At 35.1% G+C, this 26546-nt stretch overlaps 3 protein-coding genes across 6 annotated transcripts; 2 read left to right on the top strand and 1 right to left on the bottom strand.

Moving 5' to 3' along the window:
* The first annotated feature begins 931 nt into the window (after nt 1–931).
* LOC105189785 (multidrug resistance-associated protein 4) lies at nt 932–19612 on the top strand. 4 transcript variants are annotated; one of them, XM_025306405.1, is made up of 18 exons: nt 932–1033; nt 1105–1355; nt 4084–4194; nt 4401–4535; nt 4607–4811; nt 4965–5187; nt 5276–5432; nt 5515–5764; nt 7003–7194; nt 7988–8274; nt 9227–9410; nt 9897–10243; nt 10512–10725; nt 11407–11608; nt 12131–12361; nt 13503–13733; nt 17476–17777; nt 18071–18811. In XM_025306405.1, exons 2-18 carry the CDS (start codon nt 1282–1284, stop codon nt 18776–18778), a joined length of 4053 nt encoding a protein of 1350 aa, XP_025162190.1. In that variant the 5' UTR covers nt 932–1033; nt 1105–1281; the 3' UTR covers nt 18779–18811. The 4 variants fall into 4 exon arrangements, with proteins under 4 accessions (XP_025162190.1, XP_025162191.1, XP_025162189.1 ...); XM_025306406.1 differs by lacking the exon at nt 932–1033 and adding an exon at nt 19350–19612 and having other exon boundaries at nt 1070–1355; nt 18071–18718; XM_025306404.1 differs by lacking the exon at nt 932–1033 and having other exon boundaries at nt 1070–1355.
* Sld5 (DNA replication complex GINS protein SLD5) lies at nt 19609–21081 on the bottom strand. The gene is made up of 2 exons (XM_011152109.3): nt 20707–21081; nt 19609–20618 (listed from the first exon to the last, which is right to left on the bottom strand). Exon 2 carries the CDS (start codon nt 20614–20616, stop codon nt 19960–19962), a length of 657 nt encoding a protein of 218 aa, XP_011150411.1. The 5' UTR covers nt 20617–20618; nt 20707–21081; the 3' UTR covers nt 19609–19959.
* Nucleotides 21082–22001: 920 nt separating this feature from the next.
* Lop1 (long wavelength sensitive opsin 1) lies at nt 22002–26088 on the top strand. Its single transcript, XM_011152108.3, has 6 exons — nt 22002–22204; nt 22789–23127; nt 23209–23456; nt 23535–23793; nt 24360–24526; nt 25295–26088. Exons 2-6 carry the CDS (start codon nt 22789–22791, stop codon nt 25422–25424), a joined length of 1143 nt encoding a protein of 380 aa, XP_011150410.2. The 5' UTR covers nt 22002–22204; the 3' UTR covers nt 25425–26088.
* Nucleotides 26089–26546: the final 458 nt, after the last annotated feature.

The following is a 26546-nucleotide window of genomic DNA, read 5'->3' as shown; positions in this document are numbered from 1 at the left end:
AATACATAACACATAAGAGAATAAACCAATTAGTTTTCTTCATTTCCCTCCTCAGGACAGAAATGAAGAACTCTGATTGGTTGATTCTCTTATGCGTTGTGTATTATGTGTTATGCAGAAGTTTGTGCTCTTGCCCTATACATCGGAACATCTCCCACTACTTCTCCTTCTTCGCTTCTCTCGCGCTGTATGTACGTACGCAGTCCCCAAGATAAAAAATATGCGTAGTTACAGGAACCACATCCAACCGCCACGGAGGCGAACAGAAGACTCTGTCAAAATCAATGTAAATATATAAACAATGATCTAGGGACTTTAATAAACAATAATGTCGCTGCGCCATCTATGAGCATCTCTTTTCAGCGCCCTCACTTTTCCCGCGGGTGAATTTAAAAAGTTATTAATTATATTAAGTTCATTTGTCTAAAAATCTAAAATAAATTGAGAAACCGTTCTCTTTTATTCTTTAATCTAACTTTATCTAAGGCCAACAGTCTTAAACGATAATTTAGCATCAATCTCTTTTAATTTACAATATAAATTCATATTTCTTAATTATATTTCCGATTTATATATATAAATTGCTGTTGCATTTCAATATTTAATATTAGTATAAATATCGTTAAAATATCGTTAATATAGTTAAAAATCTAAAGTATACGTTACATAGACTACAAATTTTCAGTATTAATAATGAATATCGGACTCGTTTCATCAACGCAGAAAATCTATCTAAAAGGATATTTATATATTTTTTATTATTAATTTTAAGATGCAACGTAAAATACAATGTTTCAAAAATGATAATATTTATATATGTAAGCTTAAACACTTTTTACATACACAAAAACTTAATATATATATGTGTGTGTGTGTGTGTGTGTGTGTGTGTGCGCGCGCGCGTGCGCGCGCGTGTGTGTGTGTGCATAAACGTTTGACATTTTTTCAATTTTTCTATTACTGAAATATTCATACTATTTCGTGCTGAGAAAAGACTATATAGTGAATCAACTCGAGAACGGGTCTACATTAGGTCTTTATATAATGCTTCTATATATACGTCTCATAATAGTCTTTCATTATCCCTTCTCGTCATGTTTGTAGATAAGTGAGAGATTACATGCTAACTTATTTTGGTGTGTGGAAGTTACATCACTTGGCATTTCCAGCCCGGAGGAACGTAGTGTATGCACAGTCTCACATATAAGCTTGATACCATATCGTCAGATATTTTCGTAAATCAATGCTATGCATGCTGGTAGAGTGTTAACATGAAATGAGATGGACGCCATAAAGAAATTTGACAATCCGAATCCTCGAGGCTCCGCGAATCCGTTGAATAAATTGATCTTCGGGTAAGTTGAACGATTACATCGCATATCATAAGGTCAGGATCAAATATTAAGTATAATCGCAAAATAAACGGCGATACTCTGAAAATATATAGTGATGTCATGTGAAATATATGGATATATATGCGGGCTTTTGAATGCAATGAGATAAATTATAATTCTCAAAAATAATTCTGTGTAAATTATGAAACTCAGATTACCAAAAAAATAGAGATCATATATAGTAATTGTCATATATATATCAGCTTATCTACAATAAATTAGACTTTGCACTTAATTGTGATATGTAAATTATTTCCCAGAATCATTTAGAGAACAGTTTGTAATATTTTATGTAAATTATTCTATTTAAATTTTAAACTATATATTTGTTACATATTAGCATAAATAAGATTTACATTTGCAAAATTGCATTTGTATGCATATCACACTCATAGAAATGCATTATAAATATTTAGATATATACCACTGATTATTCATTTTCTTTACAATTAAACTATCTATTTTCAGAAACAATTAGAAAAATATTTTCCTAAAAATTCTCAAGCTTTCCTGCTTTTGCTAGTAAAATCTGAAAATATTGAAGAATTTTTTGAAATTGCTATTTCATATATAATTTATGGGACTTCAAAGATATCAGTAGAAACCAAAGGTCTTTTTTTAAAAATATCATGCAATCATGACATACATGATTGTGAGTTTAAAGCTACATCATGGTTAAATATAACACATTTAGATACAATCAGATACAAATCTAGGCACAACAATTTATTAATCCTCAATATTTTTTTTATTGTAATACAATTTATAATATAATTTATAAATGATAATAGTTTATTTACAAGGAAATACTAATTAGTAATTAAAACAGTAATAATTTTTACTTAGAAGTAGTAATATTGTAAATATTATTGTTACATTATTATTACTACGATATTATTAATTTATAATAAATAAATTTATATATGCTATTAGATAAATATTTGATGTACTTGCTGCTTTCTTCATATGTAGTATTCTTATTACATTATAATTTGTAACATACTAGGTGCGCAACTAAGTTTCCGGATTTCACACATGGATGGTGCTAACGACACATGTAGTCGACATACATGTCTGAAATTGTGTTTTCTTTATAGCTTGGGCATCTATTAACAATAACCAGTCGTAATACCAACACATATCGCAACGCAAAAATATTTTTTCTAACAATGAAGATATCGAGTTTTGTGCCAAATAAACAACATTTGCGGGAAGCTTTGCTTTTCTGCTTTAACTTGAAAAAGTGCAGCTGAAGCACGTCGTGTGCTTGAGGAGGCCTACGGCGAACATGCACCATCGAAAACTACCTGTGAAGATTGATTTAAACGCTTCAGAAGTGGCGATTCGACATTGAGGACAAAGAGCGCTCCGGAAGACCAAAAACAATTGAGGACACCGATCTGCAAGCGTTATTGGATGAAGATGATACGCAAACACAAGATCAACTTGCGGAGGCATTAAACATGACTCGTATTTCCAAACGTTTACATGCCATGGGAAAAATTCAAAAGGAAGGGAAATGGGTGCCGCATGAGTTGACTGAGAGACAGATAGAAAATCGAAGAGCTATTTTCGAAATTTTACTTTTGCGGCATGAAAGAAAGAGTTTCCTGCATCGAATTGTTACTGGCGATGAGAAGTGGATATATTTCGAGAATCCCAAACGCAAAAAATCGTGGCTTTCACCTGGCGAAGCATCAACATCGACGGCACGGCCAAATCGCTTCGGAAAGAAGACAATACTCTGCGTTTGGTGGAACCAGAAAGGAATCGTGTACTATGAGCTGCTGAAATCGGGCGAAACTATCAATGGGCATCGCTACCGACAACAACTGATCAATTTGAACCATGTATTGCTCGAAAAACGGCCAGAATGGGACACGAGACACGAACGAGTGATATTGCAGCACGACAACGCTCCGTGCCATCGCACTTCCATCGTCCAGGACACCATCAAAACGCTGAAATGGGATCTGCTATCGCACCCGCCGTATTTGCCAGACCTGGCCCCTTCCGATTATCACTTGTTCCAGTCGATGGTGCATGGCTTGGCTGGGCAACACTTGACCAATTTCAAAAAAGTGCAAAATTGGTAGGATGAATGTTTTCGGTCCAAAGACGCGTCGTTTTATCGTCGCGGTATTCATGTATTGCCAGAGAGATGGCAAAAATGTGTAGCTAGCGAGGGACGATACTTTGAATAAACCATTTTTTGTATTTCTCTTGAAATTTTCCATTTTTCATTGATCAAAAAAACTCGGAAACTTGGTTGCGCACCTAGTAAATTCTCTGACACTTATGAATTTATAATTTTGTGAATTTTAAGTTTATATTATATAAATGATTTAAGTCTTTGTTTTAGAAGCTGTATAAATAGCTTTTCATTTAATTTTGATATTCTTTTCATATCTTTTCCATATATGAAATTTATAAGTGATTTTTGATTTTTTATTTGATATCATATAAAGTATTTAAAAAGCTACACATAAACAATTAGAAATTTGTTAAAAACATATTTTAGTTTTATCTAGAAATTTTCATAAAAATGTCTAAAAATCAGGAAGATATCTGGGAGTGCTTGGGGCGGGGGAGTTTTTGGGTTTTTGGAGATTTGTTTCTGCACTTTGACTAGATATTTACAAATATAATCTCATATTGAATTTACTAATTACTCAACATCACATTTCAGCTGGCTCTACAAGTTTTTCTGGTATGGAAAAAATCATGATTTGGAAATGAAAGACATATATAATGTCTTGCCAGATGATATCAGTGAACTTCTAGGAAACAGACTGGAACAGTAAATAAATTATTATATCATATCAATATATTAAACACATGCACACATACACACACATGTAATGACAAATTTAAGATATAATATGTAATATGCATTATATTTATATAATTACAAAGTAATAACATTATAATTATATAATAAATTTATAGTTCTATTAGTAATGTATTGCCAATAATTAATTATGTTGATCTTGTGGGTACTTCCAGAAATTGGAAAAATGAAGTGCACGCGGCTGAAATGAGCGGTAGGAAACCTAAATTTCTCATAGCTTTAAAAGAAACGTTCATTTGGTCGTTTGTATATTATGGAGGATGGATCTTATTTATGTGTACTGTATTAAGGTAAATCGATTGTTACAACCATAATGATCATCATTTGTAATTTATCGTTGAAAAATATTTTTTTCATATAGAATTATGCAGCCTTACATACTGGGTCTATTCATTTGGCATTTTGACACAAGAGCGACTTCCACGCAAAATGAAGCGTATATCTATGCATCCATTATAGTGATCTTAGCAATATTGATGATCTTCGTCACTCACCATTCTAATTTAGGTTTAGCTGAAATAGGAATGCGGATGCGAATAGCGAGTTCTTCTTTGGTATATAGGAAGGTAATTAAATGAAAGATAATATTCTAATTTAATTCATTAAGTCAATACCAGCTTTCTTTTATTTTAAAATCTTTGCATATTTACGTAGGACATGTTTGTCCTATAAAAATTGCTTATCACACGTTTCGTTATTATTCCCTCTTTCTTTTTTAGATATTACGGTTATCAAAATCTTCCACCGTTACTTCTCCAGGTCAAATAGTTAATCTCCTGTCGAATGACATGTCGAGATTTGATTTGCTTTTCCTGCAACTCCACTACATTTGGACAATGCCCATACAAGCAGCTATAATTGCATTTCTTATCTGGCAAAATGTCGGCGTTGCTTCATTGGCTGGCGTGTTTCTCATAACTATCCAGACTATTCCTGTTCAAGGTATCGTGAGAGAGATGAGAAGATTACGACGAATTATAAGTTATAAATCTATCTAATTAGCACGCGATTAAGCTGGAAAATTTCGCAGGGTATATCAGTAAATGGATGTCAAAGTTGCGTTTAAAAATTGCTTTGAGAACCGACGAGAGAGTTCGTTTAATGTCTGAGATAATCAGTGGCATACAAGTTATCAAAATGTATACTTGGGAAAAACCATTTCAAAAACTGGTTAGCCATGCTCGAAAGTTTGTACATCTCGATTTTATTTTTTCGTGAGAGCTTGTTTGCTCGCTAGCAAATATATACTACATGCATCATTTTTTGTAGATATGAAGTTGATGTGCTCACATTAACGTCATATCTGAGAGGTTTCACACTAGCTACGTTCGTCTTCACAGAAAGGACAACATTATATTTCACGATTATGACATATGTATTTCTCGGACACACTATATCTGCCGACAAAGTATTCTCAATGGCACAATACTTTAATATTCTCGAGCTCACGATGGCGATATTTTATCCAATAGCTGTTGCGTCTGCTGCCGAAGCGTCAGTGTCTATAAAACGGATAGAAGTGAGTATAAAAAAAATAATGAGAGTAGAAAGCTATTTCTATGTAGTTTCATCTACAATCCTATCAAATTATGATAAGCAGATTGTACTGAGTACATTAAAGATAAAAGCGGTTTGGCGCTTATATAATAATATATTTGAAATATAGATAAAAATACATATATTCAACCTTTTAGTGACCTATTATATCAAATTCAATATCATATTATTCAATATTATATTATTTAATAACATATATCATTCAGTTTGTCATCTGCAAATATGTAGAATAATAAAATACTGCTTGATGCTATAATATTTGTTCGACGCAAAGAGAAATAATCCAGAGAATGCAAGGAATAAATGTATGTATTATATTTGCAATATTTTGATGTAATACTATGTTATGAATATTGTCATATGTTATGAATATTATCATTTTCCTTATTATCTAAAGATAATACAATCAAATAGTAATAGGTGAATTGTGTCATGTTAAAAGTAAAAGTAATTCAGTACTTTGCATGCTATAATACTTTGCATACTTTACATATGAACACATACTTATGACTTTAATTTCTAATGACTTTGTATTAAATATTATAAAATTCCATTTATCTGCAGATAAGAATATGTAAAATGAGCAAAATGTTAATTGAAGCAACATAGCTGCTAAAAAAATGAGTAACCTTGAAAATGCAAAGAATAAATAATAAAGAAATAAGTATTTCACATTAGCAATGGTCTTGTAGTATCTTGATAATGTAATCGGAGTATTGCCACTTTTCTTGTTATCTAATGAAAGGATAATGATATGATATCGAAATACAAAGATAAAAATAATACAATGTTAAATGTAATATAATTCGTAGATAAAATACGAACATATATACAGAAGAAGAACATGTGTGTGTGTTTTTGATAATTTTGCATCGTATATCAAGATAAAATCTCAATTAGCGTAATCAAATAAAGATAGTACATCGATAATGAGAAATATTATCTCCGTTATCGTGATCAAAAATTCGCCTGAACATATTCGAAGTTATTAAAAATAACGTTTATAATAACGTAAAACTGACGAGAAACTTCTTGCACAAATCTTTCTATTTCTACTGAGTTTTCTATCTGATATTTTGCCTCCGGTACGAATAGTTCCGATAGTTATTGCTTATACGGAAAATTTTATCTTGTTAGTCAACTGAAATATCATTATCAGTGTCACGCTTTATATTTAACTTCTATATGACTCCAATGTAGAATTTCCTGCTGCTGGATGAAAATATACCGTTGACACATTCTTTGTTGAGTAACAAAGAAAGGAGCGTCACAATGAAAAACGTCAGCGCTTCGTGGACGAATAACGCAATTGTCAACACGTTGCACAACATTAACATTCAAATTAATGCCGGCAACTTATATGTTATTGTCGGTGCCGTCGGTGCTGGGAAAGTATGACCATTATACAGACCATTATACATTATAAGATAGAAATAATGTTCTAATAGAAATGTCTCCCCTTTTAACACTCGCGTTTAAACTTTTAACGATCAGACTTTTTTTTAAGAATTTATTTAAGAAAATTTGCTGCTTCAAATAAGTTGAACTAGAATACCTGTTTTTATTTATTATTAATTTTAATAAAGTTATATGACTTTCTTTACAAGTAAAACATGTAAAAAATAGTGGAGATATTAATGCAAATAGAGGACTGCGCCAAAAGATTTCCCATGCATGGCGAAATCGATACAGCCAATTATAATAAATAAAGTGAATAAAAAATCTCCTTAATGTACACGAATTTAATTATAGCTGGAAGTTCAGTTATTAAAAAGTATGAAAATGTAAAAAAATAATGATCATTTCAAGAAAAAAATTTCCTCTGACTTTTTTCTGTCTTATATTGACTCGCCTATAACAAAAAACTATTAATTATTATTAAAATTATTAAAACTATTAATTATTAAAACTATTATTAATATCTAAAAAACTAGTATTAATTTGAATATGCGTGATTCTGACTATGTATATTCAAATTAATATAATATATAGCCAGAGAGAAACATTCATATGAATTAAGAAAGTCTTTGACACATTTCATTTCATTGATTAAACCGGTATCCATCTCACTATGAATATAAAACTTTTTGTGACAGAAATCCATTCGTATTAATATTTTCGCTATTTTACATTTGTATGAAATATGTAAAAAAAAAAGAAAAATGTTCTGCTTCTTTATTTTTAGAGTTCTTTACTACAAACAATTCTAGGCGAATTGAGGCCAACGTACGGCCAAATGCACGTGAACGGCAAGATATCGTACGCGAGTCAAGAAGCTTGGTTGTTCGCGGGTTCAGTGCGAAATAACATCTTATTTGGACAAACTTACGATAAAAATAAATATCAGAAAGTTGTTAAAGTGTGCGCTCTAACGAAAGATTTCGAACAACTTCCATATGGCGATAAGACTCTGGTTGGCGACAGAGGCATAGCACTCAGTGGTGGACAACGCGCGCGGATTAACTTGGCAAGGTAAATGTTTGTACAAATTCAAATCAAAATCATGCAATACGTCGGAAATCCATATAAATTATCGTAATTACAACGTCAAACAAGGTACATATAACTTTGTTTCGATATAATTTAGATACTTTTCTAGATACAATTTGGAACATATCTGATGGTCTATAATGAGAGAACTGAAAATTAAGAAAAAGAAACAAGTTTTACAAACTACATTAGAACCAAGTATAGAAGTTTTTTGTCATGTTTTGTGCTACAGAAATACGTTCAGTTTATCTTGTTGAGAAATAAGTCATTTTATCTCGCTAAGGAACATAGTAAATATTTCAATGGTATCAGTTCGTAAAATATAAATGACATATATGAAATGAATAGAGATGTGCGAATCAAGAATTTTTATGTCGAACAGAATCGAATCTATGAAATTTCACTCGAATTGGAATGAATCGAATCGAAAAAATTTAACACGACTATTAAACATGCAAATAATGATGGAAGATTTTAATATGAAAGGAAATATTGATATTGTAATATAATCTTAAAATAAAATATATATTTTAATATTTAAAGTAATTTATAATTAAAATATTTAAAGTAATTTATAATTAAGTTATTAATTATAAGTTAAGTTATTATTACAAGTTAAAGATTCAAACATACAAGTCCAAATGGCCCATTTTGTAGTTGGTGCGCGCAAACGCTAATATATTTTATTCGTATTCGAATGTTCGCGATTCGAAATTTTCGAATTATTCGGATTTGAATCATAGGGATTTGGATTCGAATCGAATCTAATATAATTCGATTCGATTCGAATTCGAATAGTTCGCACATCTCTAGAAACGAAGTGATAATGAATTAAGGCAATATGTCAATATATAAATTTCATTTTACTTTATTTATTTATTTTAATTATTTCACTACTTTTTTGCTATTTTACTATATATCTGTTATTTCACAGAGCCGTCTACAGAAACGCTGATATCTACCTATTCGATGATCCTTTATCGGCTGTTGATACCCACGTTGGCGCACAATTGTTTGACGAATGCATAAGCGATTTTTTACGAGATAAAACGAGAATCCTTGTTACTCATCAATTACAGTATCTAAAGCAATGCGATTACGTTATTATTTTGAATAATGTACGTGAAACATCACAATGCTTGTAACAATAGTTACAAGCAATAATAGCATGTATTCAGTGCTACAACCAACCATTTTCTGAACGTTTAATGAATTCCTGGATTGCGTTGGTGCATTTCAAACTTAATCGAGAGAGAGATCAAACGTGCAAACCAATTATATCTAAAAGCTCATTGCGAGTTTAGTGAGCAGTATTAGTACTGAATACGTGCACAGTATACTAGTACCATGATTACTTTTTGTACTATTTACTATTTGTACAATTATTGATATCTTATATTATTTCATTTATATTTATTTTATTATTTTCATATTTATATTTATCATTTTACTATTTTACTATTTTACTATTTTATTTATATTTTACATTGCTATTGTTTATTATTACTGCTCTTAGTCAGTTAGTATTAAATAGTAAATAGTAGTGACATGAAATAATAGACATAGAATGTGCGAGAATTGACTATGCAAATTTCTCTGGAAAGGGCCAAATAGAGAACGAGGGCACATTCAGAGAACTTCAAGAAAATCACGTGAAGTTCCTTGAGACATTACGGCGAGAAGAAACTAAGGAAGACACGGAAACGTCGAAAATTGACTTGCTAGATATCACACCAGATGTGATCCCGAATAGCAACGTTAATGAAGACGCAGAGGAGGACAAGGAACCTCAAGAGGTCGAGGAGCTCTTAGCCAAAGGAAGCATATCGAAGGCATTATACTGGAAGTATTTGCGCAGCGGCGGTTCGATCACTGTGATCATCACTTTCCTGATCTTCATGGTCTTGGGACAAATCGGTAGCAGCGGCTGCGATTATTGGGTCGGCTATTGGTAAGTTTCTGACGAAATTTCACCACTATCTATATACAGAGAAAAATATTCTGCTGCGAAGAAACGCAATTACTCAGCAGTTTATTTCTTTGTTTTTAATTCATTCACCGTCACGATGCTTATCGGCAGTTTTTTGTTTACGCGTCACAAGACACCGGTGAGCACATCATGCGGTGAATTTTAAAATACGTATAATATGCAATTATTTACATTTACAAGATTATTGTATTTCTCTGTCTACGAATGCTAAACGAATCTCATGATACAGGACGAATCAAGAAGAGTTGCACATCAAGGTGATGCGCGAATGGCACGAAAATTTAAACGACAGCTTCGCAATCTCTTCCTCGACGCCAAGTTCGAATAGACAAATAAACAACAACTCGTTGGAACTCGCTAATTTCTCGATAACCATTGCCAACGACTACTTAATAAACGCGACCGATGATATGTGGTTGCAAAATTTCACTTCCGTTAACGTCGTTAGTACCCTCTGTATTTCTCTGCGATAAGGCAAGAGCACAGGTTTTTGCATTACACTTAATATATAACACATGAGAGAATAAACCACGCAGTAAGCAAAATGCTAGCAGAATGCGCGCAGATTGACGCCAATTTCGATCAGATCCCCACATAAAAACCATAGCCATCTGTGTCCTCATTAGACTCGTGTTTTGTCGATAGGACCTGTGTGACAGGCCGTGCGAGCAGATTGTCGGCAGAAACCGCGCAGGTCCTGCTGCCAAACTACGCGTAGAGTCTGCGCGCAGAGTTTATTCGGTTTCTTCCACCAATCTGCCCTCAAATTACTGCAAGTCTTGCGCGGTTTTTGCTACAAATCTGCCGTCAAATATCCGACAGCAGGATCAGGCACATATTTGACCGCAGATTGGCGGCATAATTTGATATAACAGATTCTGCGTTAAATTTGTTGCCTATTTGCCATCAAACTATGATAGCAGGCTTTGTTCGAAATCTGTCCGCGCAGATTTGGCTATCTGGGCAATTAGTTTTCTTTATTTCCCTCCTCAGTACAGAAATGGAACTATGACAGGTTGATTCTTTTATGCGTTGTGTATTATGTGTTATGCAGAAGTCTGTGCTCTGGTCCATATGCTCGACTGTGCAGGTAGTATTATTATTCTTCTTTTCGCTTCACTTAGACCAAAATAGATACGTACTATTTAGACACGTCTACAGCATTGTGGATTTATGGGATATTTATCATTGCGAGCATCGTCATGACAACGTCGCGGAATTTAATCTTTTACTGGATATGCATGAACGCTAGCAAGAATCTGCACGACTTCATGTTCTCATGCCTACTCCAGGCGCCAATGTCATTCTTTCAAAATAATCCATCCGGTGAGTAGAGTCAACAATTCGTTACATGGAGAAAAACTTTTTGGTTGGTAATTGAATTTTCTGTTGCCTGAGGGAGACCACACGAGAACTCGATTGTCAGGTAGAGATGTACGATTTTGCGACATATCGCGAACATCATGGTTTTTTAAACCACATAGTTGGATTTTTATTGCAAAATTGCACAATCATTACTCAAAATCACACTTGAAAAAATCGTACATACTGCGATCCTTAAAATCGCATCGCGTTGCACGATTTCCTAAATCACAAATTTCTAGTTGTAAAAACAAAAACATTCTTGCAGGGGTTCCTACTCAGTTAATCATTTTGTCAAACAACAGCAGCTGTTTTAACGCAGCTGGTTGTTCACGAAAATGTTCTCGCGATAAGAAAAATATTTTGTTAGCGGATTCTCATTTTTGGTCCTTGTTCAAGTATATAAGTTAAAGTCTTTTTCTTTCCGTGCAAGAAAACTCTGGTAGAGGGAATGTGTTTCGACGTTCAACCGCATTCTCCTTTTAGGTCGAATCCTGAATCGTTTCTCAAAGGACATCGGCGCTTTGGACGAAACTATGCCCAGGTTTATGATAGAAGCTATTCAAATATTTGCAGTTATAGTAGGCATCCTAGTGCAAGTGCTCATTATCAATTGGTGGATTATAGTCGCTGTAATCATCGCGGGCGCTTTATTCGCCGTGATTAAAAATATTTACGCACCAACGGCACAAAAATTAAAACGGTTGGAAGGAAATGGTAAACTTCCTTGCTTATCACTACAATCAAAGAATGTTGTATTAACCCTTTCGTGCCTGGTGGGACATATATGTTCCAGAAATTTAAAAACTCATATCTCCCACAAAAATAAAGATAGCGATTTCTTCTTGAGCTGATTTTAAAGAGGAAAGATAAGACTCTTCACACAAAAATCAGCACCCTTGTTAGTTTTATCTTCCAATTTACATATCTCGTCAAATATTCGTAAAATAGGGTAAAAGTGAAAAAAAAAAATATATATATATTCCACAAAAATTAAGATAGCAAGTTCTTCCTGGGCTGATTTTGAAGGTCAATGTAAGGGCTATATGAAACAAAATTGCTACTTAATTTCAAAATGGCAGATTCAATATGACGGAACAAAATGTGAAATTTTTTTTTATTTGAGTGAAACTCATTTTTCAGAGGTTTTTTGAGTCGGTGATAACGAATCTAAAGTAAAAATTTTCAAATTCAATATAGTCATATCTAATATAGCTGATAAAATGTAAATAAAAGAAGTCGACTCAATTTTATTCACATTTCGTGGAATTTTTTGAAGCACAGAATGGAACAGAGTGAAACTTTACACGCTGTGCATATTGAATTCGTCATTTTTAATTTTGAAATTTTAACTACAGATTCATAATCAGCGACCCCAAAAATCTCTGAAATATGAATTTTATTCAAATCCAAGCAAATTTTACATTTTGGCTCGTCATATTGGATTCGCTATTTTGCATTTTGAAATTTTGACTACAGATTCATAATCAGCGATTCTAAAAACCTTTAGTAAGACGTGAATTAGATGCAGATTATTTCTAGAAAAAAAATCAGGCACAAAAGGGTTAAGTCATATTGCATAAGTTTTTACTATGTTACGGCTACGAAAGAAATATTAGTATACCATTCAGAATTTTTCTTGTTTTTACTTCTCACTATATGAAACGAGCTAACGGTAATCGTTACGTATTACAAGAACTTACGAGAAGAGATTACAAAAAAAGTATCAAAACTTGCGACCAATTTTTCACGCATCAAGAGAATACTTGGAAGAAAAGATATCTCTCTCTCTCTCTCTCATTTCTTCGCGAAATCGCGACATCGCATTCTGAATTAACGTTCGCTCAAATATTTTCAGCTAAGAGTCCCGTCTTTTCGCACGTCAACTCCACATTGTCGGGACTGACGACGATACGGTCCGCCGGCGCTCAGGAGATGCTGCGCAAACAGTTCGACGAGCATCAAGATTTCCATACTAGTACTTATTCGTTGACCATTGTGACTGGCGTAGGATTCGGCTTCATGCTGGATATAGTGTCCGCTTGTTTCATCGCTGTTGTCACATACAGTTTCGTCGTGTTCGACAACGGTAAATTTAGATATCTCTCATCTTTTTGGGTAACGCGACAAATTCCCGAAAAATTGCAGAGACAAGATTGGTATCAACGAAAACCTCTAGACGACATAGTTTTAATTCCTAAAGGTTAGTAATATTGTTTAAGTGGTAAGCTATTAGTTTGCGCAAACTTTTTGACAGATGTGCGCACGTATGTTACAAATATTATACAAGGTGTTTGATAGCTGATCATGCAGACGAAAGTTGGAGATAGATTGGGTGTAGCCGAGAAGAAAAGTCATGTACCATAATGTCAAATTGGCAATAGTTACCGAGTTATTAATTAAAACATGTGAGCCAACGAGCGCGTAGAGAGCGGAGGTCGACCGCAGTAAGCACGTAGACATTTGATACAGGCGGAGTCAATGAGTGTCGGTAGGCAAGCGCGCGCGCGGCGAGGGGCAACGTAAACAACAAGAGGCGGACGCGTGCGACGAGGAGCGAGCGAGCGCGAACGACGAGGAGCGAGCGAGCGCAAGCGACAAGAGGCGAGCGAGCGCGAACGACGAGGAGCGAGCGAGCGCAAGCGACAAGAGGCGAGCGAGCGCGAACGACGAGGAGCGAGCGAGCGCAAGCGACAAGAGGCGAGCGAGCGCGACGAAGAGCGAGCGAGCTATAAGGAAAAAGCTATAAAGGAAAAGCTCGCTCGCTCCTCGTCGCGCGCGATCGCCTTTGTCGCTTACGTTGCCCCTCGCCGCGCGCGCGCTTGCCTACCGACACTCACTGACTCCGCCTGTATCAAATATCTACGTGCTTACTGCGGTCGACCTCCGCTCTCTACGCGCTCGTTGGCTCACATGTTTTAATTAATAACTCGGTAACTATTGCCAATTTGACATTATGGTACATGACTTTTCTTCTCGGCTACACCCAATCTATCTCCAACTTTCGTCTGCATGATCAGCTATCAAACACCCTGTATATCGTCAAATTATAAATGTAAAATACTTTATAATATTAAATAAAAATGACATAAGTGAAAGCATAAAGTGCGTATAACAAAACAAATGAGACGAATGAGAACATAAAGTCGATAAGGTGAAAAACATAATAAATAAATAAATATATATATATTATATATATATGTGTGTACATGCATATATATGTATATGTGTAACTAGATAAATAATTATTATATGTAAATAAATAACTTAAGTTTTTCAATATTTTAGCGGGTTTCAGTAAATTATCAGTCACGGTTGTAACTTGAACTTAGTTCTTCGCATTGGCATAAATTTGCTGCTGTTGCAATAAAGAAATACATATCAGATAAGTAATCAATATTCACATAAAATAAAAGATTAAGTATCTATGTATAGTCAGTAATGATAGATGTTGGACCTATTCTTTTTTTCGATTAATTTTTTGTTTCAGCTTCCCAGCTATCCAAGTCCTTGCAGAACATTAATAGTTGGAGATCACTTTCTTGTGAAGTAAGATTACCGAAGTCTGAGGTTACTGCATCCTTGAATGCGTCATAGTAAGCAAAAGTTGAATCACATCCTAGTCAAATATCAGAGTAAGATGTGTTACTAGTAGTGTGATGACAGATTAATGCATCAAACTAAGAATAGGTTCGTAACATTGATGTTTACTGTCATATCATCAATGCTTTTGACAGGTGTACTTGAAATTTTTTTATCACTTTATCATGTAGCGTACTATCTGATATATTCTTCTTACCTTTTAGGAAACAGGATGTTTTACCTATATTTCTCTCTGCAAATAAGGTTATTGTGATTTACGGTCAAGAATGATGAATTTTTTCCCAAAAATTGAGGATCGGTCCTTAAAGAAGACAACTACAGTAAAATGAAAAATAAAAATCATATAAATGGAAAATGCAAGAGTCACGAGAAGTCAAGGATCACAAAGAAAATAGAAAATAAGAACATGTTATGCGTTTATTTCCTCTTTTCCTATTAATAGTTCGTATAAAATAGTAAAGTGATAAAAAAATTTCGGGTACACCTGTCAAAAGCATTGATGATATGACAGTAAACATCAATGTTACGAACCTATTCTTAGTTTGATCCATTAATCTGTCATCACACTGCTAGTAACACATCTTACTCTGATATTTGACGTTAGGATATGATTCAACTTTTGCTTACTATGACGCATTCAAGGATGCAGTAACCTCAGACTTCGGTAATTTTACTTCACAGGAAAGTGGTCTTCAACTATTAATGTTCTGCAAGGACTTGGATAGCTGGGAAGCTAAAACAAAAAATTAATGGAAAGAAAGAATAGGTCTAACATCTATCATTACTGACTATACATAGATATTTAATCTTTTATTTTATGTGTATATTGATTACTTATCTGATATGTATTTCTTTATTGTTAACAGCAGCAAATTTATGCCAATGCGAAGAACCAAGTCACAACCATGACTAATAATTTACTAAAACACGCCAAAATACTGAAAAACTTAAATTATTTATTTACATATAATAATTATTTATCTAGTTACACATATATATGCATATACACACATGTATATAATATATATATATTTATTTATTGTTTTTTACCTTATCGACTTTGTTCTCACTCGTCTCATTAATTTTGTTATATGCACTTTATGCTTTCACTTATGTCATTTTTAGTTAATATTATAAAGTATTTTACATTTATAATTTGACGATATATAATATTTGTGACACACGTGCGCACATTTGTCAAAAAGTTTGCGCAAACTAACAGCTTATCACTTAAACAATATTACTAACCTTTAGGAATTGAAACTGTCGTCTAGAGGTTTTCGTTGATACTAATCTTGTCTCCGCCATTTTTCGGGAAATTGTCGCGTTACCTCTTTTTGTCAAATTATACAGAGTGGACCATTTTAATTTATCCACACTGATAACTTCGAAGATTATGGAAATATCGGAAAATGTCCAAAAGAAAAGTTAGTATAGGGGGTTCGTAGGGAGTCAACTGATGGTGACCTTGACTTTGACCCCGAAAGGCATTTTCAAGGTCAGTTGAGAGTCAACTTAATTTTTTAAAATAGAAAGTCCAATTTTTTATTATATCTTCTCTTTCTACCTATTAATTCTAACAACTTTTGTCTGAAACATTTTTTTATTTGCTTAATATTTTTTAAAATATTTAAGGAAAACTTGATAACTTTTTCAATATTTAACTTACGATATCTCGCTAATCATTTGTCGAAAGAAAAAATGATACCAGACTTTTTTACTCTATTTAATCTCAAGAATATATTGCTATAATAGTGCCTTTACTTTTGTTAATTCGATGATTTTGAAAGTTCTAAAGATCGATAAATTAACAAAAGTAAAGGCACTATTGGGCTTTCTATTAAAAAAAATTGAGTTGACCTTCAACTGACCTTGAAAATGCCCTTCAAAGTTAAGGTCACCATTAGTTGATCTTCTACAAACCTTATAACTTTTCTTTTGGACTTTTTCGGTATTTTCATAAGCTTTGAAGTTATTAGTGTGGATAAATAAAAATGGCCCACCCTGTATAATCGAGAGACTATATAACGCTGATCAATATTAATCTTTAGTCCGGCGGTTCTTATTACGAATATCTATATTCTTTGGATTGGAACTTTTTCGTACGTTTCATCGAAGAGATATGTAGATTGATAAAAAATATAAGACTTTTATCACGTTATTATGGTGGCTTTCCGGATTGATTATGTTCGTCCATGTATTTACGGGCTTTCACGTGTATATTTTAGGGAACGTTTACGCCGGGAACGTCGGTTTGGCTATTTCGCAAGTGTTCATTTTATGTGGCATGGTGCAACATGGGATACGTCAAATGGCCGAGGCGATTACTCAAATGACGAGTGTGGAGAGAATATTGCAGTTTACTGAGTTCGAGAAAGAGGGACCGTTCGAAAGTGATCCTACGAGCAAACCGTCCAGTAACTGGCCGTCCAAAGGAGGAATTAATTTCGATCGCGTTTTTCTTCGATATTCCGAGACGGATCCGCCTGCTCTCAGGTCCTTAAGTTTCATTATTGAACCTGGCATGAAGGTAATTACGCGATTTCAATTCGTAACACATTCGTTCTGTAAACGAAAAATGAGATACTTAACCCTCTGAGTTCCAACTTTTTAGTTTCTAGAACTTTGGTGTCATTTTAATAGAGATATCAGATAAATGTAGTTTTATTTGAAAAATAAATAATTTTATTCGAAAACCCTAGCAAAAAATAAATACGTTAGAGGACACAGAGATCAATTAAAATATTAGTAATTTTATACGCGGGGGATTCAGAGGACTACAAAGAAGTAAATTCTACTTCCGTTTGCCGTTTAATTTCTCAGATCGGTATAGCGGGACGCACCGGCGCGGGGAAATCGTCTCTCATTTCAGCTCTCTTGCACATGGCGAAGCTGGATGGTGTCATTTACATCGACAACGTGAACACGAAGAAAATCGGCCTGCATGATTTGAGAAACAAAATCTCCATAATACCGCAGGAACCAGTACTGTTCTCTGCGACATTGCGCGAGAATCTCGATCCTTTTAACAAGTTCAACGACGCCGACTTGTGGACCGCTCTGGAGGAGGTGGAGTTGAAAGAATCAATGGACTCGTTAGACCATTACGTCCAACAGGGCGGTAACAATCTCAGCGTCGGCCAACGACAGTTGATTTGCTTAGCGCGTGCGATTCTTCAGGACAACAAGATACTCGTACTCGACGAAGCTACTGCCAACGTGGACCCCATGACGGATGCGCTGATACAAAATACAATCAGAAAGAAATTCAAGGCCTGTACGGTGCTAACGATAGCGCATAGATTGAACACTATAATGGACAGTGACAAGGTGCTAGTGATGGATCATGGTCAAGCAATTGAATTCGATCATCCGTACATTTTGCTGCAGAACGATCAGAGTTACTTTAGCAGTATGGTTCAGAAAACTGGGAAGTTGATGGCCGAGCAGCTTAAACACTCCGCTCAAGAGGTGAATCTACCGTCGCATTACCCAGCAATATTTGTACAATTGAGTATAAGGTGTATTTAACACATTGATTGCCAAAAGAATAATTATTTCATAGCTGGTATACGAAAAGAATCCTCCCCTCTCTCTCCATTAGAGTTTTAACTCGCATTTTCTTATTAAAGAAATAAATGTTTAGAGTACTGCTGATTAAATTATAAATTTTATAAAATCAATAAATATATAATTAATATAATATCAAAATAATGCATTAATTTTAAAACGATATGGGGAACTCTAAGACTAGTATATTCTAAAAACTCTCTTTTATCGATAAAAATAGCTCTACAAGTAACTTACAAGTCTTCTGACTGATTATAAGCCATTTTTGGAGTTATTTCCATCGACAGAAGAGAGTTCAGAATATCGATTTAGATCTTCTAATGTTACTATGACAATATTGAAAAAGAATGGAAAAGTTCAGGATTATGACAGTCACAAAAATAAAGAACGAATGACACGGGTCTCTTTCAGAGACAAAAGGAATCTCTGATTTTTTTGGCAATATTAGTTTCTTATATTTCTTTGATTCTATTTTTAGAAATCCAGTGTGATTGGAAAAATACTCATATATCTATGTATCTTATCTTTACAGGCTTATGAACAACAGCATGGCTTCATGTGACTTCTAGTAAAAGTATATCAGAATAATTAGCACATCTGTGCTAATAATTTAGTTTATACCTCAAATTCTGTTTAATTGGACGACTTATATTAAGAAGTCTAGTCAAAATTTTACATTAGGAAGTCTAGTTGAAATGTTACACTAGGAACATTCTTATAATGTTAGTACTTACTAGGTACTTATTTGAAAATATGTACTTAGACTTGTATTTTTTATATATTCATGCAGAGCAGAAGGTAACATTTTTATTAAAAACAAAAAGCATATATAGTATTTTAGCTTGCTGTTTACAGCAAAATTATTTTGGTCACAATTTAGAAGCAATATTTTATATAGCAATATACTTTTGCTATGCAATTGACAAGCTTCGGCAAGAAGCTTTTGATAGACTTGACAGTTTGTATTTTATACAAGTTTTTAGAAAAATATACGATATGAAGAAAATTTCCAGATTCTTCTATCACCAATGATTGTTGAAATTTTGTAATATATACAAATAAAACAATATTGTTCCATAAAGAGAGAAAGAGAAAATCATATCCTCCCTGTTCACACTTGTACCACTTCAAAGTGAAAAGCATCAGATCAACTGCACCACACCAGACTTAACCAAGTGCGCGACCGCGCTGTACTGCACGATATGCTGCGAACCAGCATCGAAGTCTATTTCCTCGTTTAGCGCACCATGTAGAACGACACCGGTGACTCGCTGATTCGCGCGCAGGAACACGTACGCTTGCATGTTTGGTTTAACGGTAAATTTGTTCACCTCGAAACGCTGGAAATTCGGCGGCATGTGCTGCAACGCCACTGTCTTGAAGAGCGTCTCCATGCCGGCGAGGAACTCCTTCGCGAAGCGCAACTCGCCTGGCGTCAAATAACACTCGTCCTCGCTGCGACTAGCTTCTTCCGACAGGATGTGTAAGGTGTAACGCTCGATCTTCTCCAGGCGTGTGCGTAAGTAGCTGGAGATCATGTACCTGATGCGCTCCACTTCCATGCGGTGTACCAGCATACGCAGGTCGCTCCGGTCTAACCTCTTAATGTTTCTCTCCATGTGCGCGATCTGCTGCAGCATGCAGTCCACAAGGTTCGACTGATGCGGCAGGATCTCCGGCGCGAATTTCTCATTCATCCAGGCGTTCTCGATCGCTTGGAGCGCGTCTTGCGCCGTCAACTCCCCGACATCGTCGTCTTCCACCTCATCCACAAGACTCTCCTCGAGGCTCTCTTCCATGTCTGTTGGGAAGATTAATGTTTAACAACAATAAGAGAAAGAAATCAAGCACGATATGATAGTTTCGTAAGAGACAATATGTATTCGTACCAGATGTGTTGATCCTCTTCGAGAAGATTTATCGTCGATATTAATCATCACGATGCCGTCGCAAATCCATCAGACAAAACTAGGATTGTAACAAACAAATTGTAAGAAACAAACTGCCAAGTCGTTCAGGCTGTTTGAATCGCCCTTCGCGGATCACGTGATTCGACGCTCTCTGGATAATTGCGTTCGGCGGAACAAGGCGATCAGCGAGCTGTCGCCGATTATTGGTCCTTACTATCAGATCCTTAAATTTGGACCAATTACTTCGACGAATTACTCGATTGTAGTGCAACCGTCATGTTCGCTGAACATACCCGATATTGCATAACCTGTATTGACGTTAGACGCATGCGCGCGTGAACCTAGTCGTGGGACAATATCGCTCGATTCTCCCATCACTAATCTGAGATCGAACAATATCGATTTTTCTTCTTATCGATTATTTTCAAAAATTTAAATTGACTTCCAATTTGAATTTCAAATCAAAATCGAATTAAATTAAAATAAATTTAGAATAAATTCTTTCCCCTTATATATAAAAACTTTATTTAATTAAAATAACTCATTTAAATTAATATATAACTCATAACTTACTCCACTTGATCTATTTGAATAAAATGATGTTTTATCTCTGTATAATTCCAAATTTTTTAAACCAACCTTATGATTTATAATAATCATTATAATGATTAATTAATGTAATTTTTTCATTTGTTATGTTAATATAATCACGGTGGAAATTTTTCCGTATAATTATTTCGTTATATACTTTATTCAAATATCTTTATTTTACACACACACACACACACACATACATACACACACGGATCAAAGCAGTTTTTAAGTTTTCAAGTTAAAAGACAGCTACATGTCGTTTTATAAGGTATATGTACGTATTTGAGATTTTAAATTACATTGTAATTTTATAATAATTAAATAATTTGCTAAAATACAACCATGACATCTTCCAAATAATACAAGAGATTCCAGTATTATCTTAAACGTGAATACTTGAAGAGCACTTCAAGATGTTCTTAATATATTTGGAATAATCTCAGGTTATTTTATGCTGTTATAGATTAGCATAATTGTTAACCTCGATCGATCGTTATACCATCAAACTTTAGACACGAACTATCCCGAGTAATCCATCTTCGTATTCTATTCTTATTGCACCCTCATAAGGCTTCTGTGTGCGACACTCAAGGTATGCCAAGGTATTCCCAAATCCTGTATAATTTAATAGAACAGACTTCTTAAGACTGTTTGGCGACTTAGGATGGTTCCGTATATGTCACTACGAAGACGTAAGGCGAAAAGGCGATGCATATTTAAGCGGAACTCACTATCGCGGACAACCCGAGCCGCATCCAAGTGGACCGAACAGGGAACTCCTCCTGCTAAGCTCCACGGAAAGAATCGCGAGAACCCACATCAGCCATTTGAAACGGTGTATTTGGATTAGTTCGTTCGACGATTTTCTCCAAGTAGCACGGAGGTGAGAGGACGTCGAATCTCACGCAAATTTATATCTTTTATCCTTTATCAAGTTATCTAGATTTACGAAGAAAAAATTTGAGAAGTCTGTAGCATTGATCAATGATTACTCTGTTATATTTATCTTCATTAACGTGAAGTGGAAATTTATTTATTTTCGTGTAAGAAGCTCACCCTCAAAGCTTGCTTTACATTCGTAGTTTTGACACAGTGGATATACGTTTATAATAACAATTGTGTGATTTAACTTTATCTCATATAATTTAATCTTATATAACTATAAATTTTGTCTTATAACTTCATCGAGTAGCAACAATGTAAGTAAATTATAAAATTATACAAGGAATATATCTTACAATATTTCGTATACAAGTAAAAATGTAAAAAAAAAGGTATTACTCACAAGCAAGAATAATTATGAGCTCTATATTTTTTCTCACAATTTCATGTACATGTAATCTTCATCCTTTTTCTCTTTGGAAACCCTCAGTTTAAGTATTAATTGTTCAAATGATTACCGAATAATAAGCAACAGTAAATATCAATGTCGACACTGTAAGACTAACGCAGACTAAATTCTCGCAGATGACTATGTTAACCGTCGCAAACGGGCCGAGCCATGCAGCTTACACATGGGCAGCCCAGGGAGGCGGATTTGGCAACCAGACGGTGGTGGACAAAGTACCAGCGGATATGCTCCACATGATCGACCCCTATTGGTACCAATACCCACCGTTGAATCCGCTATGGCACGCGTTGCTTGGTTTCGTAATCGGCGTACTCGGCGTGATATCCATTACCGGTAACGGCATGGTGATCTACATCTTCACCACTACCAAGAGCTTGCGTACTCCGAGCAATCTGCTCGTCGTCAACCTCGCCGTTTCCGACTTCCTTATGATGGTGGCCATGTCTCCTACTATGGTACATATGCCCCGCTATGTTTATACATGCTGTGACAGAGTGCGATCAGTTCCGGTTGATAATCTTCTGTCCTGTGCGTAGGTGATTAATTGCTATAACGAGATGTGGGTGATGGGACCCTTCTTCTGTGAATTGTACGCTATGGCGGGCTCCCTGTTCGGGTGTGGCTCCATTTGGACGATGACGATGATCGCATTCGACAGGTACAACGTAATCGTCAAAGGCTTGTCCGCTAAGCCGATGACTATCAACAGCGCCCTCCTTCGCATATTCGCCCTCTGGTTCTTGTCGTTGGCCTGGACGTTAGCTCCGCTGTTCGGCTGGAACCGGTGAGACACTGACAGCAAAATAATGGAAGAAAAATATTGAACGTTACTTCGGATTGTACAATGATACATATTTCGCAGCTACGTGCCCGAAGGCAACATGACCGCCTGCGGCACCGATTACCTGAACAAGGACATGTTGTCTAAGTCATACATCCTGGTGTACAGCGTCTTTTGCTATTTCTTGCCGTTGTTCCTCATCATCTACAGCTACTTCTTCATCATCCAGGCCGTTGCCGCTCACGAGAAGAACATGCGTGAGCAAGCGAAGAAGATGAATGTCGCTTCTTTGCGATCAGCCGAGAACCAGAATACTAGCGCCGAATGCAAACTGGCGAAGGCAAGTTTTCTTCGCGATTTTTCTATCTAGTCATTTTCATACATGTAATACATTAGTTCTCACGAGTTCAGACGAGATTGATTCTTATTAATCTTCACTCATATGTGATTACAATTAGAGGTATATCCATGAGTGTAATCAAGTCAAAACCATTTAAAAATTAATTTCAAAAGTATTTAAAAAATAGATTCAAAGAAGTCCATAAACGAAGCTTTTATTCTTTAATTATTCTTTAGTTTTTCTTTGATTCTTTGTTGCTATTTTTGTTTCTATCTTTTTGTTATTCTTTGATATGTAATCAGGTATGTCAATTGTCTTTCAAAACATATTTGAAAATCTATAGGCAAAGCTTTTATTCAATAACACAATAAGTTGAATATCTTATTAAAAACAAGCTATGAAGATATTGTTTGTTATATACTACACAATTCAAGTAGAAACTGATAAGAATAAGAATTTTTTAAACATTTGATTACTTATGAACATATTCCTATAATTTAATACATAAAAAAAATTCATTCTCTCCTGCACACACGCAGTTGCTATAATGCTTTTACTAATTACAGGTAGCTCTTATGACCATCTCTCTGTGGTTCATGGCGTGGACACCGTATTTGGTCATCAATTTCGCGGGCATCTTCGAAACAACTAAAATCAGCCCGCTCTTCACAATCTGGGGCTCTGTCTTCGCGAAAGCGAACGCCGTGTACAATCCGATCGTATACGGCATCAGGTGGGTCAGCGACTCTACATTTGAAAAAAAAAATTATCAGCTAATCGAAGAACAGCTAAAAGAAGTACAAAATTCTGAAAATGAAATATTATAAATTGATCTCTAGATGAATTATATATATAATTTTATATTTTTAAACCAAGATAAATTACGCTTATCAATAGAAATGTGCGAGTCAAGAATTTTTATGTCGAATTAAATCAAATCTATGAAATTTCACTCAAATTCGAATCGAATTGAATGAAGTCGAATCGAATCATTAAAAAATTTAACATGACTATTAAACATGCAAATAATGATGGAAGATTTTAACATGAAAGGGAATATTGATATTGTAATATCATCTTAAAGTAAAATATATATTTAAATATTTAAAGTAATTTATAATTAAGTTATTAATTATAAGTTAAGTTAATTACAAGTTAAAGACTCAAACAGGCTCAGATTTAACCCGTTTTGTAGCTGATGCACGCAAACGATAATGTAGTTGATTCCTATTCGAATTATTTGGATTCGAATCATAAGGATTCGGATTCGAATCGAATCGAATTACATTAGATTCAATTCGATTCGAATTCGAATAGTTCGCACATCCCTACTTATCAAGTTTGGCATCCTCTTAAATGATAGTGATAGCAAAATTCTGAATAATATAGAACCGTACATTTGAAGAGCGTAACGAATCAGTCGAGCAATCTTCAGTCACAGCTATCTCTTATTTCTTACAACACGAAGAACGACACTGATCTTTGCCTCGTGTGATTTCAGCCACCCCAAATACCGGGCCGCTCTCTTCGAGAGGTTCCCGTCTCTCGCGTGTGCCACCGAGTCGGCGGCTGGCGCAGACTCGACGTCCACGACCACCACAGTCACGGAGGGTGAAAAGCCCGCCGCATAAAGTAACGATATCACATGCATCTATTTTTCGACGATACAACAGACTCGTTAGATAGACGCAATGCAATCATGATATAGTATCACATTGTCGCCACGAAGGAGGAATCGCGCCATCGAGCACGGTAGTTGTAAATAGTATATGCGGCAGTATTTTGCGTGAGAAGACCATTGTGATCAACGAGAGAAAGAGAAAGAGAAAGGGGGAGGGGGAGGGAAGAGGAGGGAGCGCATTCAATCGTGATACTATGTTACAATAAGAGAAACGCAATCGCATTTTTCTGCGATTGACTGTGATCCGAGCGGGGTGATCGTCCAAGCCGATATGCGAAAAGTATTCAACAACAAAAAGACCGAGAGCGATATGAAGAGTTTCGTTATACCGATAAAATTGTTAAAGGACTGTCAAAACGGCATTATGAATCATCGTATACGATTCCGTCGCACCACAACGTGAATTTCTTACGGATGTTTCATAATGCAACCCTAGATCATATTCTTCGGAGAACTACAATATACACATGGCCATTTTGGAAAAGAAAATAAAATAGACGGGTTGTCGTGGATATCCACGATGCGTGTTATAGCCATAAGACATCGGCGGTAGGAAGTCGTGTCTATGTAATAAATTTTATAAAACTACTGAATAAATTCTGCAAGCAATCATATTTGGAAGCAATCATACTTTTAGTCCTACCGAGATCCCGTAGCGGAATGTCAATGTCAACATGATGAGAGAAAGAGAGAAAGAGAGAAAGAGAGAGAGAGAGAGAGAGAGAGAGAGAGAGAGAGAGAGAGAGAGAGAGAGAGAGAGAGAGAGAGAGAGAGAGAGAGAGAGAGAGATGCTATGACATTTCTGTTACGTCCTGCGGACTCCGCGTACTCTAGACTTCTTTTATAAAAAGAAAATTGAATTTTATATTACTTATTATATGGTCGAATGCGTTCAGGCATGTTATCACACGATGCGATGGTCCTGGAATCTCTGGAAGTTTCGATGCTCCGGAAATATTAACAAATCCTTGAACCAACTCGAATCTTGTTTCCCACTCGCTTAGTCAACGTCGACAATATGGCGACCTCCTTCTTAACCGTAACTGAACTCAGCTATTCTCTTACTTATCAT

This window comes from Harpegnathos saltator, unplaced genomic scaffold (assembly GCF_003227715.2).
Source record: "Harpegnathos saltator strain DR-91 unplaced genomic scaffold, Hsal_v8.6 scaffold779, whole genome shotgun sequence".
NCBI classification, from domain to species: Eukaryota; Metazoa; Arthropoda; class Insecta; order Hymenoptera; family Formicidae; genus Harpegnathos; species Harpegnathos saltator.
This window is presented reverse-complemented; position numbering and strand designations above follow the sequence as displayed.

Excerpts from the sequence above, each read along its gene's own strand:
- LOC105189785 (XM_025306405.1), top strand. The coding sequence starts at position 1,282 with ATGGACGCCATAAAGAAATTTGACAATCCGAATCCTCGAGGCTCCGCG. Across the intron at positions 5,188-5,275 it reads CCAGACTATTCCTGTTCAAG|GGTATATCAGTAAATGGATG; the intron begins GTATCGTGAGAG and ends AAAATTTCGCAG. Across the intron at positions 12,362-13,502 it reads AAAACGGTTGGAAGGAAATG|CTAAGAGTCCCGTCTTTTCG; the intron begins GTAAACTTCCTT and ends AAATATTTTCAG.
- Sld5 (XM_011152109.3), bottom strand. The coding sequence starts at position 20,616 with ATGGAAGAGAGCCTCGAGGAGAGTCTTGTGGATGAGGTGGAAGACGAC.
- Lop1 (XM_011152108.3), top strand. The coding sequence starts at position 22,789 with ATGACTATGTTAACCGTCGCAAACGGGCCGAGCCATGCAGCTTACACA. Across the intron at positions 23,128-23,208 it reads TGGCCATGTCTCCTACTATG|GTGATTAATTGCTATAACGA; the intron begins GTACATATGCCC and ends TCCTGTGCGTAG. Across the intron at positions 23,457-23,534 it reads CCGCTGTTCGGCTGGAACCG|CTACGTGCCCGAAGGCAACA; the intron begins GTGAGACACTGA and ends CATATTTCGCAG.